Genomic DNA, 19,347 nt, shown 5'->3' on the forward strand with positions numbered 1-19,347 from the left:
CCACTGACAGCAGAGATATAAACTAGTATAACCACTTTGAAAACATTTGATATTTCTCAAAAAAAGCTGAGTACATGTAACTCCATGATCCAGCAATTCTACCCTTGTGCCAGTACTCTGAAACAATGGTTCTCACATATTGGTATGCATCAGAAATCTTTGAGAACCATTGCTATAAAAGAAATTCTTGTACTTACTCACCAGGACACATAAAGAATACTCATAATGTACTGCCTTAATAGCAAAAAAAAAAAAAGAAATCCAATATCCTTTAACAACAGAATGAATACATTGTGGCATAATCAAACAATGAGATATTTATCTGTAAAAACAAGATGAGATCATGAGTGGACATTTCTAATTACTCTTTAAACTGTACATATATATTTTGTATACTCAACTGTACATTTATTTCATCATTAAATCTTTTAAGTTCCACTTCTATCACCTACTGGCCATCTTTCTATTGTCTGGCCCAACACAGATATGTCACCTTGTCTCAGGACTTGAATAAAAGGGGTAGTTATTAGATGTCCTCTCTTCCCAGATGGCTCACCAGGTAAAGAATACACCTGCAGTGCAGGAGACGCAAGAGACACGGGTTCAATCCTTGGGTCAGGAAGATCCCCTGGAGAAGGAAATGGCAACCCACTCCAGTATTCTTGCCTGGAAGATGCATAGACAGAGGAGAAGAGCGGCTACAGGCCATGGGATCACGGAAGAGTCGGACACAACTTAGCAACTAAACAACACAATTGGATCTCCTCTACTGACTTTAACATACACATCTTACCACCCTCCTCCTTCCCAATCATTCAACCGTTTCTCAAGATATTTTACATTCCCTCAAGTTCCTGATCACTGTTTCATGACTATACACCTCACAAGCAACAATGAGAACTGGATACAAGGCTCCACATGTGGTCTGCCAGACAATGTATTAAAAACTCTTTCTGTCTAGCAGAGAAAGTATAGTATATTCTCATTCGTATAGTCTTTAAAAAAAAGTGTTTTGCATCTATATCATACTAGTTACTCCTACTGACTTTATCTACTAAAATTCTGAGTAATTTTTCATACATGATGTTGAAGATACAACTTAAAAATTGCCCTTTTTGGACCAAAAGAATGGACTTTAAATTTTTATTTTAGATTCAGCCCTTACAACTTCTTAAGATAGACTGACATTTATTCTATCATCCATTCTCTAGGGACTTCTCCATATTTTACATTCTTCATAAACTGAATGAGTCATCAATGATATTCAAGGAGCAAGGACAAAGACCTGAGGCACAGCACTAGAAGTCTTCCAAATTAATCTGTATCCATTAATGAACTCTCTGGATGTAACCATTCAGCTGGTTAATAATCCTCCCTCATATTTCCCTATTTTCCCACAAGGATATCAAGAAAAACTATTATAAAATATATCACTAGAACCTAAAGGAACTGAACATCTAACTCTCTCGTCTTTCAGCCTAATAACACTGTTAGAACAGTTCTGCTGTCATGTTGGACATGATAAGGACCACTCCTGAGGATAAGAGAATAGGGAAATGGAAGAAAGTTGATTCACAAGGACTTCATGGAACTGCCATTCTTGCCCTGAGCTGCCTATTGCCAGATTTCTTTTAACTGAAAGAAAAATAAACTATTTTGTATAAAGAAAAAAGTGGGGGAGGGGTATTGCTCTAATGGATTGAAGTGATCCTAAAACCAAGAATTCAAGCCTGGAGAGAATGAAACAAGCCAAACTACACAGTATTTTTTTTTTCCAAACAAATTTAATTCTGTTCCAGCCCCAAAGAAGGGGAAGGACCTAAATTTTAAAATAAAAATAAAATAAAAATTGCTCAAAAACTAAGTCATTAAAAAAATTAAGCCCCCTCCCTTAGCAATAAATACTGAAACGATATATACACATGAGGCTCAGGAAGGAGGCAAGAAGGGGAACCTTGGGGACTCTATCCCATGGCAAGGTCCCAACCCTTCTACCAATTCCACGCTCTTTGCCAAAACATAGAAGAGCAATGAAAGAGGCAGGAGAGATATACCAGGAACATGTGTGGCCCCAGAGAGCTGAAACCTAATAGAAGACACAAGTGTCTTACAGGGCAGAGGAAGGAAAGTTGTCATCTAAAACATCCCCCCAATTCCAGCTGCGTTACTAGAAGTTGCTGACGGAGCGGCTGAGTGCCCTAGAGCTTATCTCCTGGTCTCCACTCTCTGTAGCATGCAATCCCAGGAGGGTCATTCACACTGTGGCCTCGAGGCAACCGTGGCAGCAGCCTGGCTGCTGGAGCCCTGAGGCTTCCCATTCACCACCAGCAGGAGGGGCGTCTCCACACGAATACTGGAAAAGGAATAGTCCTGGAAAAGACAAATATAGAGACTAATTACAGATCCTAGGATGGAAGAAACTCAGCACAGGAGTACACCATCTTGACTTTCTTCCCCTCCTTTCTACCTTCTTCAGTAGATACACCCCTTACCTCCATCTCACATTAAACAAACATGAGCTTACATAGGGTATGCAATTTTCCCAAAGTTTTCAATCCTCAAAAGGAGTATCTGGGGCAGGCAGATCGCCAGTACTGTCATTACAAGAAGGGGACAAGTGGATATATGTACATATATAACTGATACACTTTGCTGTACACCCAAAACTAACACAGCATTGTAAATCAACTATACTCCAATAAAAATTAAAAAAAAAAAAAGGGGGGTGGACAATTCTCTAATTCAAAAAGGATAGGATCCTGGCAATGCCCAACAAAACAAGTCCCACTGGCTCTACAAAATCTGCCCTTTCCACAGTGTTTATCAACAATTATAACTAAATACACACAGTGGTCAATCCAGAGCCAATGCAAAGTCCGAGGAACTCTTAAATCAAGTGTTTGTTAGGCTATAAATTAATCTGCCAAATATAGATTGACTTCTTTTATATAAGGAGGAATTAACAGAGGTAGGTTTTAAACGTTCTCCTAATAACAGAAGATATCAGCTCACTTTATCAGTTCAAATGTACTTTAAGTTGTAAAACATGTTGCTAAAAGATCTTTATCCAAAATATACTGTTCTACTTGGAGTGTAAAGGAGGTTTTTTTTAAGTCAAAGTAAAGAGATTCTCATAGAGCAATTTTTTGAAACATACTGAGCAAGTGACCCCCCCAAAAAAAAATTTATAAAGGATTACAAATAGTCAATAAACATATTAATACAATTTTCAACCTCACCAATAATCAAGAAACCAAAGCCAAAGAATACTGATGCTATCCTTTTCATGAAAAATCAGCAAATAGTTTTTCAAAGATTTCTACACATAAGTGCAAAGAAATATAACTACATTCACTGTTGGTATTAACTGGTAGAACCTTCCAAAAACTAGTTTGGCAGTATATATCAAAAGTCATAGACTGCATAAGCTTTGAAACTAAGATTTTACCTTAGAAACTCATTTATTTCTTTAGTCAATTAATTAAACTTATGTAATAATCATGGATATGAGCAGATATAAATAAAAATATTTACTACAGTACTTTTAGAACAAAGAAAAATTGTAACTAATCTAGATCTGGGGTCAGCAAATTTTTTTGTAAAAAGTCAAATAGTAAATATTTTAAGGCTTTGTGAGTCATATGGTCTCTGTCCCAAAGCTGTCCAACACTGACACTGTGGTGTAAAAGCAGCCACATGCGTGCTCAGTCGTGTCTGACTCTGTGACCCCACGGACTGTAGCCCACCAGGCTCCTCTGTCCATGGGATTTCCCTGGCAAGAATACTGGAGTGGGTTGCCATGCCCTCCTCCAGGGGATCTTTCAAACTCAGGGATCAAACTGAAACTCCTCCATTTCCTGCACTGGCAGGCAGATTCTTTAACCACTGAGCCACTTGGGAAATCCCCAAAGTAGCCACAGATAACAGTAAACAAATGAGCATATTTTGTTTCAAAAAAATTTAATTACAAACACTGAAATTTTAATTTCCTATAATTTTCACATACCATAAATTATTATTCTTTCCATTGTTTTCATTTAAACATATAGAAACCATTTTGGGCTCACAAGTCATATAAAACAGGCAGTGAGCCAGCTTTGGTCAATCAGCCATAATTTGCTGACCCTAGGTAGAAACAGTTTGAAAAAGTGGTTCAACACCTGCTCTTGTAGAGTTTTATGAGGATTAAATGAGCCAGAGCAGGCAGTAAAACTCTAAACAGAGTGTCTAGAGTCAGTTAAGTGTTCAGTAAATTTTTACTATCCTCATCATCATCAGCTCCTCTGTCTTAACTCAAAACAAATGTAGAATTTGTTGAATTGTAGAATTCAATTGTAGAATTCAAATTGTAGAATATGGAAAGCCAAAGGAAATGTTCACAAACATCTGCATATAATATTCCACAATTAATTTAAAATATACATACAAATGTGTGTATATTTTCATGAAAAGAAGAGACTATAGGTTTACATACCAAACTGTTAACAGCAATAACATATGAATGAGAATATTTCAGTCTATTTTTTAAATCTTATTTTTATTGAAATAATTGGCATATAACATTATATAAGTGGAAGGTATACAATGCAATGTGTTAATTTGATATATTTATATACTGCAATGTGATTACCACCACTGTATTAGCTAACACTTCTATCACGTCACATAATTACCATTTCTTTTTTATGGTGGGAACAATTAAGATCTAATCTCTTGGCAGCTTTGAAGTTTATAATGCCATATTGTTGTCTATAATCACTATGCTATGCATTAGGTCTCCAGAACTTATTTATCTACTGGTTGCAAGCTTGTATCCTTAAACAAAACCTCCCCAATTCCACCATCTACTGTTTTCACAAGTACAGTTTTTTCAGATTCCACATGTGATATCATAGATAATTTTCTTTCTCTGTTCCGTCCATTTTTAAAATTCTCTTTGTTTACCAGAAGTTTTTTGGTAAAAAAAAAAAAAAAAATCTAGCTTTTAGTAAAAAATAATTACATATATGTGTGTAGATATAAGATATCATACCACACATACACACACATATTACATTACCTTACATAAATATTTTTTATAAGAGGTAAACTTAGTCCCACTTTGAGGACCTATGAGCTGAGAAAGAATGCTAGCCATCACTCACCTTTCCCTTGTGCTGAATTCGGTGAAGACGAAGGTTAGGCTCAGGGATGGCTACAGAGTCCCCAATGAGTACTCCCCAGCTCTGCACCATATTATACACCATAACTGCATAGCAAGGTCCGTCTGAATCTACCAGGCCAAATGTACTGCCAGGTTAAGATGGGTTAAGAGGGAGGGACGGGTGGGAAAAAAAGGAGTGAGCAGCAAAGAAAAGCAGAAACAGTGATTTTAATAATACCAGCAAAATAAACAAATGCTTTCATAGTTACTTCCTTAGAAATCCTACAGCAGGTACCATCATTCACTATGTACACCTGAGGGCTCATTTGTCTTAGATATATATCTTTAAAAAACATCCATAAGACTCATCAATCTGTCACTTTCCCAAGAACCTGGGAAACAGGCACACTGAAGCCTTCAACAAATATTAATAATGAATGAGCTCAAAATGTTACAGCAGAACAGTATTCCTGCTCTACCAATTTAACTATCACAATATCAAACTCTCTAACCATCACTGTCAATTTACTTAATTCCACAAACTTTCACTGAATACCTATCTGGTGTCAGCCACTGTGCTTAGCAGTGAGACATCAATCCAGCTATAAGTGACTTTATTCGTCTAGTGGATGTCAGACAATTAAACCATCACTTACAATACAACTGCAAAAGGTTCCAGAATAGCTCTTTTCTTGTGCTGAATTCAGTGAAGCCAAAGGTTGGGCTGTGGGGGCCCAGAGAAGAAATGTCTAAATCAATGGAAAGCCAGGAAGGTTTCCATTTAGACGAGACCTCAAACTGAATCTTAAGGAATGAAAAACTACCTGGGTTAAAACAGGAAAATTAATCCTCAGTGGAAATAAAAAACCTCTACAGGGAAGGGAATAGGGCTTGACAAGAAAGGAACATGAGAGAACTTGCTGAGGTGGCGGTATTGTTCTCTATAGGTGTCCGGGTTATATGAAAATATCCATTTGTCAAAACTTAGGAATGTACACTAAGATTTTCACATTTCATTGTATACAAATTTTACATAAAAAGAAGAAAACTATAAACAATACTGAACTCTAATGATTGCATGCTGAATGCATACTAATGTTTACAATTACTTTGAAATGCACCAAAAATAAGATATCAACAGATGAATAAGGGAATAGACAGATATGTGATAAACTAAATATAATAAAATATGAATATTACAATATAAGTACACAAATGTTCACTGTAAAATTCTTTCAATTTTGCTGTATGTTTGAAAAATTTTATAATAGAATGTTGGGGGAAAAAATGTAATCTATATCAAGAAGCAGCAAAAAGATTATCCAGGTCAATAATTGTGTACAAAGACACAGAGGCATGAAAACGGCTGTTCTGAAACCTATAAAATAATCCTAAAATTGGAATAAAATGTACAAGAGGAAAAATGACAGAAGACAGTAGACAGGGAAAAAATCATAAAGGACTCTGTGTGTTAAACTAAGGAGTTAAAACTTTATCCCAAAAGTTACACAATACCAGTAAGAGATTTTAAATAAGAAACAGCAATGGTCAAATCTGTATCTGGGGCATATTCCTCCGCACTGTGGAACACTGGAGGGAAAACAGGGAATAGGGAGACTTGTCTGGAGAAGTGCTGAGGCTGAATTAAATTAGCAGACACAAAGAAGTAGGGACTAAAAGGTATATCTATTAGTCTTGGCGATTGCCTCAAGGCAAGAGAATGGAGAAGTTTATAACAACTTCCAGAAGTCTTAATTAAGTGACTGACTAGAGGTAACACCATTGATTGACAAAGAATTCAGGGAGGTGAAGCAGATTGACAGAGAAAGATGACATAAGTAATTTTGAACATAATGAGTTAGAGATTTTATCAAAGCCCAGAGGCAGGTAAATACAGGAATCCAAAACTTAGAATTGAGGCTTGGGCTGGAGCTGGACCTGTGAGCATAAAGGAGGCAGCCAAAGCCTTGGGTTTATATGACATCACCAAATGAGATGACCTATAAAAGAGACGGTGAGGAATCAGTACTCAAGCTCACTTGGCACACTCAAATTCACAGTAAACACTGCAATCAAGCACAGCATCCTCTCCTGGTGAAAAAGCCTCAGAATCCTTCTAAACAGTAAGCCATACAGCCATTGCCAAGTGATCAAAGTTGGCATCTATTTGCCATCCTAGCAGAGAAAGAGGAAAGAAAGAAAAACAGAGTCTACCTCGAACTTAACATTTAGAAATTAGGCAGAAAAAGAGAAACCAAAGAGTAGCAAAATATTTGTTCCAGGGCCCCTAAACCTACCTTTGCTTATACTTCTTCCTCATTCCTCTTAACTCTAAGGTCTGCTATAGTAACTAAACGTTTCTCAACTATCTTCCTGTTCTTCAAACACATACACCATGAAAATGCCATGGAGGAAAATCAGGCACACAGTGGGAGCTGTATTTTAGTTTGAATGAAGCAGAAGGAATTTGAAAGGCAATAGTGACAGAGAAGTCAGGATGCTGAGGAGCCATGTAATACAAGCTACTGGATCAAACACCGGTGAGCCCAGGAACAAAAGCGTTTCAGCAGAAAACAGAAAAAGGAAACCAGTCAATCAGGGATTGGGAAGTGAGCAAAGGACCAAGCAATGATGGCACTGACTGAACCCTCATTTTTCAAAAGTTAAAATTTTCTAAATGAATATTCTTAACTCATTTCCTCTGCTCAACTATAAGAACCCTTCACTTGGCTGTGTTACATTTTTTTTAACTCCCAACAACACATATAGCAGATGCTCAATAACAAATGTTGCTCAATATTCAGATGTGGAACAACATCTGAGAGAATCTCTCCAACAGGCCTTAAATTCAAACTCAAAGCTCACCTTCCAGAACTGCTTAGGCATACCTAAGCCCAAACAGGATTTAGAATTCTTTCTCCTACTTCTATGATCATGAAAACACAAAGAGGTAGGAGAATTATACGGTTTCCATCTTATAGAAAGATATCCTATATTATAAAAAAAAATGTAGCTGTCAAATTTCAGCTTCAGATGTAAGAGTCGACAGAACACCAAACTCGGGGAAAAAATGGGTGGTAACAGAATCTACAGAGAGACTGTCAGACATCACTTAGATAATACAATGTCTCTTGGGACAGTCACAGAAGGTAAAGAGAATTCACTGATCTCTGACCACTAACGATTATCTTCAAGTTTCAGAGAAAGGCCAGGAAATGAGAGCAACTAATTTAAAAGGATAAAAAATAGAAAAGGCAAGAGAAACTCACAAGGGGACTTTCTCCTCTGTGGTAAGGCTGAACACCACCTTTCCCAGGACCACAGCTCCACTATTTACACCAGGCTGCAGAGCACTCAGGGGCTTGCGCTCCAGAGTCACCTTCTGCCCCGAAGCTGACTGATAGCGCCCATCACCACAAGGGCCTAGGTGGGCTGGGCGCAAGTTCCCCAGCATGCTCTGTAACTTTTTGGTCTTCACCTTTCCCTGCAAAGGAAAAGGAAACAGGTAAGAAGCTGGAAACGAATCACCCTCCTTGAGAGTCTAGTCCTCCCCACCACCTACCCACCTCTATAGGGTCACTACTACCGAGGCCTAATATTTTATTGACCTACGGCAGAATAAAAAAGTAGGGCTCAATCTTCAGACATCTTTACCTTGCTCTCAAGGAGGCTGGTTAATCTAGTCAGGAAATCCAGGAGCTGTTGCTCTCGTTGCCAGGGCTCTGGCCAGGCAGGGTCCAGTGCTGCAGCCCGAGAGAAGCCCTCCAGGGCCTCACCATAATTCTCCTCATATTTATGTAACTGCACAAGAAGTAACAAAAACCTTCCCAATTATGTTTAACACAAACTATGCAGAAGTGGGCTAGCACAGTGGGCTAGGAATCTAGAGAAATAAACTGTTTTCCTGTTCCCAACTGTTTTCCTACTCTACAAACACTCCCAGTTGTTTTCCTGTTCTACAAATGAACTGCGTGAAGAGCTGGTAACACCTTATATCCTTTTTCCTGGCCAAGGTGATCACAACCTCAAAGGTGAAATCATTTCAAAGAAGCCAACTGCCAAACTCTAAAGCAGTTAAGTTGCATACATTGGGTGATTCTATTTTTATGTTTATAATGAACATTTCAGGAAAGTCTTGTAAACTGTGCCCCACCATCCTCTATTCACCCTCCCACCAACTCAGCCCCTTTTCCTTTCCCCCTGGATACTTTAGTCAAACTAAGCAAGCTTTTCCCAGAAATAATTTGGCTTTTCTCTAGCAGTTAGTACTCAACTTTGTCCCTATGAATACTCAGTTATCCTCACAGGCTAAGACCTAGATAGCTTATGTATTTGACTTTCAGATGACCACTCCCCAATATAAATGATAATTTCTTTTTACCGTTGCCCTGTTCAGATGAAGATCAGGATTGCTGGAAGCTGTCCTGTCAACCTTCTCCTATAGTAGAATAAGAAGACCATCAGTGGCTCCTGTCTCAGTCTTAAGGATGGCCACATACAACATGTCCTAAACCTCCTCTCCTTGGAAAAATTTAAGTTTTTGCTTGTCAAATTGTTTCCTATACCCACACTATTATACAGTAAATGCTTGTGTGGAACATATTACACAGTCCCTGAAACCTCAAGGATGTAAGGGCTTTGTATATGCATGGAACTTTAAAATATGATTATAATTTACCCATGTAATAGTATAAAGATAGAAGCAATATGTGACTAATATCTGATAAAAAATTTTAATTAATGAGATGTTAATATAAATGAAGAAAATCTAGAAAAACAAATGATGCTGATTTAACGCATTTCCTCTGACCATGAGTCCAGCTTCAGACACAAACAGAATCATGTTACTACATCTAAGCCCCCTTAAAACACACAGAGAAAGCCAAATTCTGATTTGCTACTTTAAATAGATGGCCAGAAACCATATGGCAGTACAGACAGACATATCTGCAGCTATCTTCGTGGCTCTGATCACTTTATTTTTTTTTATTCTATTCACTGCCTGGCACACTGCAAAAGCACAAACAACATGAATTAAAATCATTTAAATGACTGGTTCAAATATGTTTAAAAATGTAGGTCTGATGAAGAAATTAAGAGTTAAAAGCAATTATTTAGCAGAAGCCAAATATAAAATTTTAAAGAAGTACATCATATTATACCCTAAAATGTAAGCAGTTACCAGATTAAGAAATCAGAGTAAAACAAAATACTTCTGCCTAAAAAGTTCCCTGATTGAATAAAAACCAAACCTGCTGACTACACAGGTTGGGTTGAGTTAAATGTCACTGTTAAGACTACAGTGACATGGAAGCAACCTAGATGCCCATCAGCAGACGAATGGATAAGAAAGCTGTGGTACATATACACCATGGAATATTACTCAGCCATTAAAAAGAATACATTTGAATCAGTTCTAATGAGATGGATGAAACTGGAGCCCATTATACAGTGAATTAAGCCAGAAAGATAAACACCAATACAGTATACTAACACATATATATGGAATTTAGAAAGATGGTAACAATAACCCTATATGTAAGACAGAAAAAGAGACACAGATGTATAGAACAGACTTTTGGACTCTGTGGGAGAAGGCGAGGGTGGGATGATCTGAGAGAACAGCATCGAAACATGTATATGATCAAGTGTGAAACAGATCGCCAGTCCAGGTTGGATGCATGAGACAAGTGCTCGGGGCTGGTGCACTGAGATGACCCAGAGGGATGGGGTGGGGAGGGAGGCGGGAGGGGGGATCAGGATGGGGAACACATGTAAATCCATGGCTGATTCATGTCAGTGTATGGCAAAAACCACTACAATACTGTAATTAGCCTCCAACTAATAAAAATAAAGGGAAAAAAAAAAAAAAGACTACAGCGAGAAGCACAGTGTGTGAGGAAGTCGTCTCTGTCATTTTTTAAAAAGCCAACTTATTACTGCATGTTCCTCTGTCATGAGCATGAGTCCTACCAGGGGAGCTGCAGTCACCAGCACAGAGGCGACAGAAAGAGCATGGTGTACACATCTGTCCCCACAGCTTCTGGGTGTGGCTGCACCAGAGTGACTTTACACCAGGGCAAAGCCAAACAAATAGTGTGAGAAATGTACTTTTTAAGAAATTAACTTATTTGAGTTGAGATATTTTTGAAATATAAAAATTGGTTGTATATTTTAAAGCTATAATTCTTGGAGACATTCTGTGATTAAAAATTTGACTGTGCTTATTAAAAATGGTTATCTATGTTTCACAATTCAATTTTGTGAAATATAAACTTTCTGTGGGATGGTAAAAAAGGACAGAAAAAGAACAGTCTCTAAACTGCAAACATGAACATAAGGTAGCCATATTCCTTATTCTGCCACTCAGAGCAAAATAAATAACAGTAAGGTAAAAAGCAAGTCTCTATGTCAAGAGAAAACAAAAGAAGGTGAATACGAAGTCTAAATAAAAAGTACTCAGGAGGCCAATGTAAACCTTGTTAACCATGAGCATTCATGCACTCAAAGCCTGAGGGAAACCCCCCCTACAAGTGGATATTAATATAAACAGCCTGAAAACCTAAGGCAAAGCATAAGCTCCAGTGAATTACTCCCTAGGATATAATGTAGAATGGATTACATGCTATTTTCTATTTTAGCCTGTGGGAAATCCAGATTCATACTATTTAATGGTTAACCTGGTTTACTGTTTAATTTATACTTATGTAGCAGAGTTCTAATTTTTTTAAAAAATATGTATATGTGTTAATAAACGTTATTTTAACATACACTTTTTTCCCATTCAAAAAGATGAACATATTCGGATGGGGTCTGTGATTTGGTTACACATGCCTCTATAAGAAATCTAAAAAATAAATAAATAAATCTAGACAGCTCAAATAGCTACCTCGCACTGAGGCACACTCTGCAAGCGATTGCTAATACTCAAGTTATAGGAAGAAATACCTCACCTCTGCAGGACTGGCTTCACAAAACCACTCATCAGATGCCAGCAAACACTCCCCATGCTGCTGGCTAAAATGCCACAAAGAAGACTGAACAACATTTTTGCCTCTGTTGCTGCCTCTACATATCCAGCCTGGGTGACCATAAATACTTACTGCTTGGGCATAAGCACTGAGGGCTTGCTGGGAGATCTTAGGGTTCTGGCCAGTATTGAAGTAAAGAGAAAGGTAGGCATTCCCCAGAATATCTGAAAGAGAAATACAGATTTCTAGTTCTGCGTGTAAGGAGCTTAAAGTCACCACTCTATCCTAACAAGTAAAAAGCTGAACAGACTAAAAAATCCACAACTTCTCTTGGATGCATAATAAAGGGGACATTACGGGCAAACCACTGCTCCAAAATCAGACAGACAGAGGTGAATACAGGGAGTTACTGCTTAGCAGAAACTCAGGAGCTACCACACCAACAGTGCTGGGGTAGGAAAACCTAAACTGAAATTGATGAATTCTGGAGCCTCACTGTGGACAAGCCTGGGAGTTAAAAACTCCAGGGGTACCAGTCATAAGGGACCCCCAACAATATTGTAAGATTTACCTCCAAGAACTCAACCAGATTCCCATAGCAAATATCAAAGAATACCTTCATACTTCTAGCAGAGGCAAGGGACAAAGAAACTTTTTTGAAATATGCCAGAGCACGCCATTCTTTTTGTTGTTGTTTGTGTGAGTTTTTTTGGCCACACTACGTGGCTTGAGGGATCTCAGTTCCCCAACTAGGGACTGAACCTGGGCCACAGCCGTAAAAGCCTGGGATCCTAACCACGAGGCCACCAGGGAACTCCTGAACACTCCATTCTTGACAAGTGCCCTCAGGAGAAACTAGTTAACCAGAGCCTAACCTGCTAAGGTATTATCAGAAGGTAACTGACCTAAGGAAGGGAAAGAACCAACTCTGGCTAGCTCCAGCCTTCCATATGGAAGAAGGGAAATACCCAACTCCAACCAACTCTAGCCATCCTGTGCCTCCCAAGTGGGGGTGGGAGGGCAAAGAAAAAAACTGAGAAACACAGTGATGGATCATCTCAGAGCCCAAGTGTTAAGGATAACTATTTTGGTCACCCTCCAAAGTCTGTATGAAAGGCCCCACATCTGAAACAAACCAGTGATGACACTATACTCAGGGTATACCCAAAATTCCTCTGGGATAAAGAGGCAAACACAAACCCAAAGGAGAAACAACAGGAGACTGCACAAAAGCCCTGCTTTGCTTATAGGGAAACATAAGCCTCCTCTCTTCAATGGACAGGTCCAAGAGGTACTAGAATAGTGGTTCATCAAAATACCTTTCGGGCTCCTTCAAAGCAAAGATGCCCTGGCTTCACACTTAAGAGTCAGACTCAACAGATGGGCTCCAGATGATCCTGGTGTGCAGCCACGGTTGAGAACCACTGCTCTAGAAACCTGCTGGAGATCTTTTGAAAGCACTCACACCAGGAGCGGCCATCAAGGATGTCCATCTGCACAGCCAACTTAGCCTGTCGGACACTGTCCATTACGTGGCGAGAATGTTCATCTCCGGAGTCGGTCCGCAGCTGGCGAAGCACCATTGACAGGTTTTGAAGGGAGACTTTGTTCTTGCACTGCAAGTGGAGAAGTCATAGACTTAACCTTCATGGTTCTATTTCTCCTTTCCAGATCTATTTTATTTCAGGCTTCTAATTTTTCACCTTAATTCTTACTGCCATATGTATCTAAGACTCCCATCTACAAGGATCAACTCAGTTACTTTTCTTCACTTCTCAACTACCTCTGAACCTGGTTCCATCATCTTCTTCCTCATCCAAGTCTGCTCCCCTATCCTCTCTCCCCTCTTCTGATTCTGTCCTCCTAGTTCCCAAGCAGTTATACTCTGGTATTCGTGGCCTAAGGAAACTCACAAAACCAGAGAAATCCCACCCTCCCCATCTGTGTTTTCTGAGGGCAGAGTGGGCAGCTCACATGGGTGAGGGCTCCTGAGAAGCAGGTATGGGCGGCTGCAACATCCCCTTTCTTCCAGTACACCTCACCCAGCTGGTTCCAGGCTTCTACCAGCTTGGGCTCCAGCTTCACAGCCTTTGACAGAAGCTCCTCAGCCTTGGGGCTATAGTCAGGGGTCACATTCAGTGCCTTCCCAGTCAGCATCAGAACCTGTGCATTGCCCTGGACTGAACCTAGGAGGAAGGGAAAAGATAAAGGAAACCCAGACAGTTTTACAGGTGAGACCAGGGTACTTTCAAGGAATCCCTATGCCAGTTCTAGCAATCAAATAACTAAGGAAAATCTTCATGAACAAACAATTTATTGAAAACCTATCACATGCAGACTATTATGTTAGAAAACAAGGTAACAAAGAAAGCATTACCCCTACCTTTGAGAGGCTTACAATCTAGTGGAGAGGACAATGTCTATCCACGGATAATTAAAACACAGTGAAAAAGAGCATACGGCATACACCCAATGAATGGACTTTACAAAGTGAAAAGGAAAAAGACAAGACACTTCAGGGAGAAAAATGATGTAAACAAAGACAAAGAAGCAGAAAGGAGAAATACATGTGGCATGTTCATGGGAGGATGGATGGTTCAACCTGAATGAAACAAAAAGCTTCTCTGTAAGTAGGTAGTCAGAGAGAAGGGTAGGGGAAAAAAAGTCAGACAATGAAGACTTGAATAACAAAGGACTGGTTTAGACCACAACCAGTCAAGAGGAGGAATCTTTGAAGACACAGACAAGAGATGAGATTAAATTCATGAAGCAATTATTTAGAAAGATAATGGCCATGGTCATTATTTAAGTAGATTTGGAAGTAAAAGAAATTAAGAGGCAGAAAGGTCAGTTAAGAAGATTACTCCAACAGTAGCCAAGCAATAAGTATGCTCTTTTTCATTTCAGAGCATTTGGAAATGGAGTTTAGGGAATGGAAAGGCTGCCATCCTGCACAGGCACCCTTAGAAGAAATATTCTGTTGTACTAACTTGTAGCAGCCACAAACAGGATACCAAAGAGTCTACAGAGAGAGCAAAGTTCCATCTCATTTCAATGAAGAAGAGCGGGTTTTGTGTTCTTTGGGACTCATACCCGCTGCTTCCTCCATCTGCTGCAGGGTCTTCTCCATCTCTTCCCGCACATCTTGTGGCTTCCTCCCTGCATGCTCAACACTATGTGTCTCAAAATAGCACTCTCGAAATGAATACAGCTGGTCCACCAGTTCCTAGGAATATAAGAATGAGACCATTATAAGAATGGGCTCCATTAGCGGAGAGGATACCAGACAAGTAAACTTTGAGACTGGCTAGCCATACCAACTTTTGGCCTAGAAATGCCGATCCTCTACCTCGCCTAGGAATGACACAGAGGGAGGTTACAGATAAGGAAGGAAAGTTGTTCAGCCCTCTCTCACACTGTCTCAAGTCAATCTGCACCATGATGATAGTCTCTCCTCTTAGACCCAGCAGAGCTTCCAATATGATTAAGCACTTCACATACCTTAGTCAGGAGAGTGGAAATGCTTTTCACCTTGAGATAAAACAAAGTTAGTAAGATCATCCTATCTGGTACTGGTCCCTAAAGTATAAAACTTTGAAATTTACCCTTAAAACTGGACTTCCTAACAATAATGATCCCTTACCCCTGATTTTTCCTATGCTGATATCTGAAAATATGTGACATTTGTGAATATGACAAACACGTGAGAGCCATTCTCTACGACAAACAAGCCAATTTAAGCTTGATAAATTTTGTATTTTTGCAGTTTTTTTTCTTTAGATATTTGTGGTTTTTGTTTGTTTAGTTTTTGTCAAGTCATCCTCTGGCTCACTTGCATTCTTTCCAAGTAAATGTTCTCCTTCCTCTTTAACTATCTCTGAGTCTTCCTGGGACATCAATCAAAGCTTTTCCATTATCTATTCTTTCCTAAAACAAAACAGCAGTAGAAAGGTATAATCCAATCCCACCAAGTCTTACCAAATACCTCTGCATCACATCCCAAATCCATCCACCAGTCTCCAAGTCACTATGAGTATCCTCAACTAAATAAGCATCATTACTTGCCTGAACTATTTCAATAGCTTCTTACCTGGTCATCCTGCTTCTACTCTTTCCCATTCTCCTCACTACAGCTGAAGTGGCCTTACAGAAAGGTAAGGTCATGTCACAGACTAGTTTACCACTGCAGACAGAATAAAATCCAACTCCTTATTATGACCTAGAAGACTGTAAGATCTGACCTCCCACCATTCATCCTGCCACAGACTTCACTTCTTATCACTGTCCTACACTATTCAAGCCAGGTCCTCAAAATCCATTCTCAATCCTGCCTACACACATGCTGTTCCCTCTGCCTGGACATTCCTTCTCCAGACCTTTGCATGGCTCATTCCTCTTCATTATTTAGGTCTCAGTTCAAACACCAATTTCTCAGACAGGCTTTCCCTGACTACCCAAACTAAAGTAACTCCCTCCTCCACCCCACTGTTAAATCACACTCCTACTTTTCTTCACAGTACTTATTTGAAATTAAAATTCTACCCAAAATGATGAAGTTAGATTATCTCCTTCTGTAACAGTGCTTTTCAAGTTTTATTGTATTTCCAAGGCCCAGCCTACAGAGATTCTGATGTTAGTGGTTCTAGCAGAACTCAAAATTCTGCATTTTAACAAGCACCCTGCATGACTTTAATAAAAATAACCTGTAAAATACACTTTGAGAAAAATCCTTTAATGTATTCCTTCTAACCGAAAATGTCTATAACAATGATATAAAGTTTACCACCATTCCCAAGAATAGCAACATCACCATCCTTTTCCTCTCTCTACTGCATTCTCCCATTCCGCCCTTGCACCCTCCCCAGATACCCCAGGTATCCTCTACCTAGCTGCTTAGGGCATCTACCACAAATAAGAGCAGGAAAAGACAGCTCTCAACAAATATTACAACCCATTTCCTTTCGTCATGCAGTCAGCATAGCCACATATTAAGAATTATAGAGAAGGTCTTACTGTTTGTTTCTATTTGTAATAGAATAGAAAACATACAAGAAATTGGCTTTGTTGGCTTGTTTTGCTACAGCGAACATTTTTAATAACTTTTGTCCTGGCAAAAATCAATATATATATTTTGTTAAAATTCCAACAGGTACATGTAAAATATGCAGGGTAAAAAATTCCTCATGATCATTCCAATAACCTCAGAGATAACCACGGCTTAGTCTACCTTTCCAGGTTTTTTCCATACATATACAAACATATATACACAATGTTTGTAATACAGCGCTAGACTGAGATTCTCTGATTTCAGACAGTCACACTAGGGAAAAGAATTACATCCAAGTCAATCGGATGTGAGGTAAAGTTCACACTCTAAAAGGTGTTATTAGTCTAATCTACTAAAGAAACAAAGAAATCTCATCAGTGTTTAAACTTTTGCTGTAGAAGCCTTTAAGAAAGTTACAAACCCGTCATAACTCTAACATTTACATTTCGGGCTGCCTTAGAATACCAAAAATTCAGTTTCTGAGTACATTTCAGGCTGCCTTAGAATACAAAAAACACAGTTTCTGACATTTAAGAAAAATCTTGGGTTATTAAAAGAAAAGAGTCAAGCAATTAGTTAGCTCCTATCTACCAAGTACAAGACTGTCCCAGTTACCACAGTCAATGGCGAGCTGAGTAGAGTCTGGAGCCTTCTGCATTAGATCCCAAACTGGAATTGTGGAGTACACAAAGAAATCAAAAACTGTTAAATTCTAAGGAGAGTAACCAGAATGCACGCGGTGCAAGCCATTACTGTGATTGTTGCCAATTTGAAAGCATGAAAGTACTGAAGAAATGGTCTTTGGAGGAATCAAAACTACAAGCAATAGGTAATAGCGCCTGCAGATCTGCCAAACACACGTGTATGCTATTTGTTACGGGCGAATGGGGGGAGGGGTGAACACAACCTCCCAACAACGTACAGGAATAAAGTTAGGAGCAATAAATCCTCTTCCCTACAGGGCTGAAATGGACTGCAGTCGGGTCAGCACCACGGGATCCCAACAAAAACTGGCTGCGCCTGTCGCTTGGCCGCGGGGGCTCGTCTAGCCCGTTGCGGCTGCACCTTCGGGAGTTGTTATAGTAACCACGGGGACGCAAGTAGCGTCGGGTATGTGTCAAGAAATTCGCAGGCAGTGCATAAACTGGGCTCTCTACTTCTTCCCAAGTAACAAAAGCAGATATGTATTTTAATCTATGGCCCCACCTGCAATTTCTGCAAGACCTCCTTGACTTCTTCCTCTTCAACAGCCATCATTTCCCAGGTTCTCCGCCCCCGACTTAAAACCACAGAGACGCATACCCGTTCCCACGATAGAGCCACAGCGACATCTAGAGCTCTGGAGGCTTACGGCGCCTGAGTGAAAGAGCTGGTTTTCAAGAAAGCGCGCCGCTCCGAACGTAACTGTGCCAAGTGGATTTCTCTGGTAGCTCAGACGGTAAAGAATCCGCCTGTAACGCCTATAGCCCAGAGGAAATGGTCTGCATTCACTTTCAAATTCAAAAATTTGTCTTTTCCAAGTCCTGCAAACAAAATGTTCTCGGATTAAGTACCTGCGTATTATTGTTTCGTATATTCCTATTTGTTTATACCAAGATTATAATACCCCAGGAAAAAAACAGGCTAAGAAAGTGGGTGCCTCTGTTATAAGTTTAAAATTTTGAAGGAAATGTGGTACAGTGGTAAGGTAACTTGCCTGAATGTTTTCCAAACTTTACAGTGATTTTCTATATAGGAGGAATTTTATAATTTTAAAAACACTATCCTAATAAATGGACTACATTTGGAATGGTATTAAGAAAGCCATCACTAATACACTAATAGTGTGTGTGTGGTATGCGCGGGCACGCTGGATCCCTGCGTTGTGTGTGTGTGTGTCTGTGTGTCTGTGTGTCTGTGTGTGCGCGCGTGCGCTGGATCCCTGGGTAGTGGGTAGTTTGTGTGTGCGTGTACTGGATCCCTGGGTAGTGTGCGTGTGTGTGTACGCGCGCGCACGTGCGCGCGCGTGTGTATGAAGAGGCCGGTAGGCTAGTCCATGGGGTCACAAAGAGTTGGACAGGTCACAAAGAGTTGGACATAGCACACACACACATGTACCAGTGCACTAATAATGTTTACATATTGATAAACTATATCCCAAAGGGTATTTAAGAAACAATTGACTGTATCTGAAGAGGGAAATAGGG

General features: G+C 39.6%; 1 protein-coding gene across 1 annotated transcript; it reads right to left on the reverse strand.

The window, feature by feature from the left end:
• Nucleotides 1–1,764: 1,764 nt before the first annotated feature.
• TTC5 (tetratricopeptide repeat domain 5) lies at nucleotides 1,765–18,476 on the reverse strand. The gene is made up of 10 exons (XM_043920498.1): nucleotides 18,368–18,476; nucleotides 15,208–15,340; nucleotides 14,089–14,300; nucleotides 13,580–13,730; nucleotides 12,247–12,338; nucleotides 9,525–9,581; nucleotides 8,798–8,944; nucleotides 8,413–8,627; nucleotides 5,145–5,289; nucleotides 1,765–2,370 (listed from the first exon to the last, which is right to left on the reverse strand). Exons 1-10 carry the CDS (start codon nucleotides 18,416–18,418, stop codon nucleotides 2,251–2,253), a joined length of 1,323 nt encoding a protein of 440 aa, XP_043776433.1. The 5' UTR covers nucleotides 18,419–18,476; the 3' UTR covers nucleotides 1,765–2,250.
• Between the last annotated feature and the right edge of the window lie 871 nt (nucleotides 18,477–19,347).

This window comes from Cervus elaphus, chromosome 12, assembly GCF_910594005.1.
Source record: "Cervus elaphus chromosome 12, mCerEla1.1, whole genome shotgun sequence".
NCBI lineage: Eukaryota > Metazoa > Chordata > Mammalia > Artiodactyla > Cervidae > Cervus > Cervus elaphus.

What these genes read in the sequence shown, in the direction of transcription:
- TTC5 (XM_043920498.1), bottom strand. Translation starts at nt 18,418, where the DNA reads ATGATGGCTGTTGAAGAGGAAGAAGTCAAGGAGGTCTTGCAGAAATTG. An exon ending in CCTTGATGGCCGCTCCTGGT is followed by an intron (nt 12,339 to 13,579) that starts GTGAGTGCTTTC and finishes TTTCTCTTTCAG; the next exon opens with ATATTCTGGGGAATGCCTAC. An exon ending in ACAGAGGAGAAAGTCCCCTT is followed by an intron (nt 5,290 to 8,412) that starts GTGAGTTTCTCT and finishes TTAACCTGGCAG; the next exon opens with TACATTTGGCCTGGTAGATT.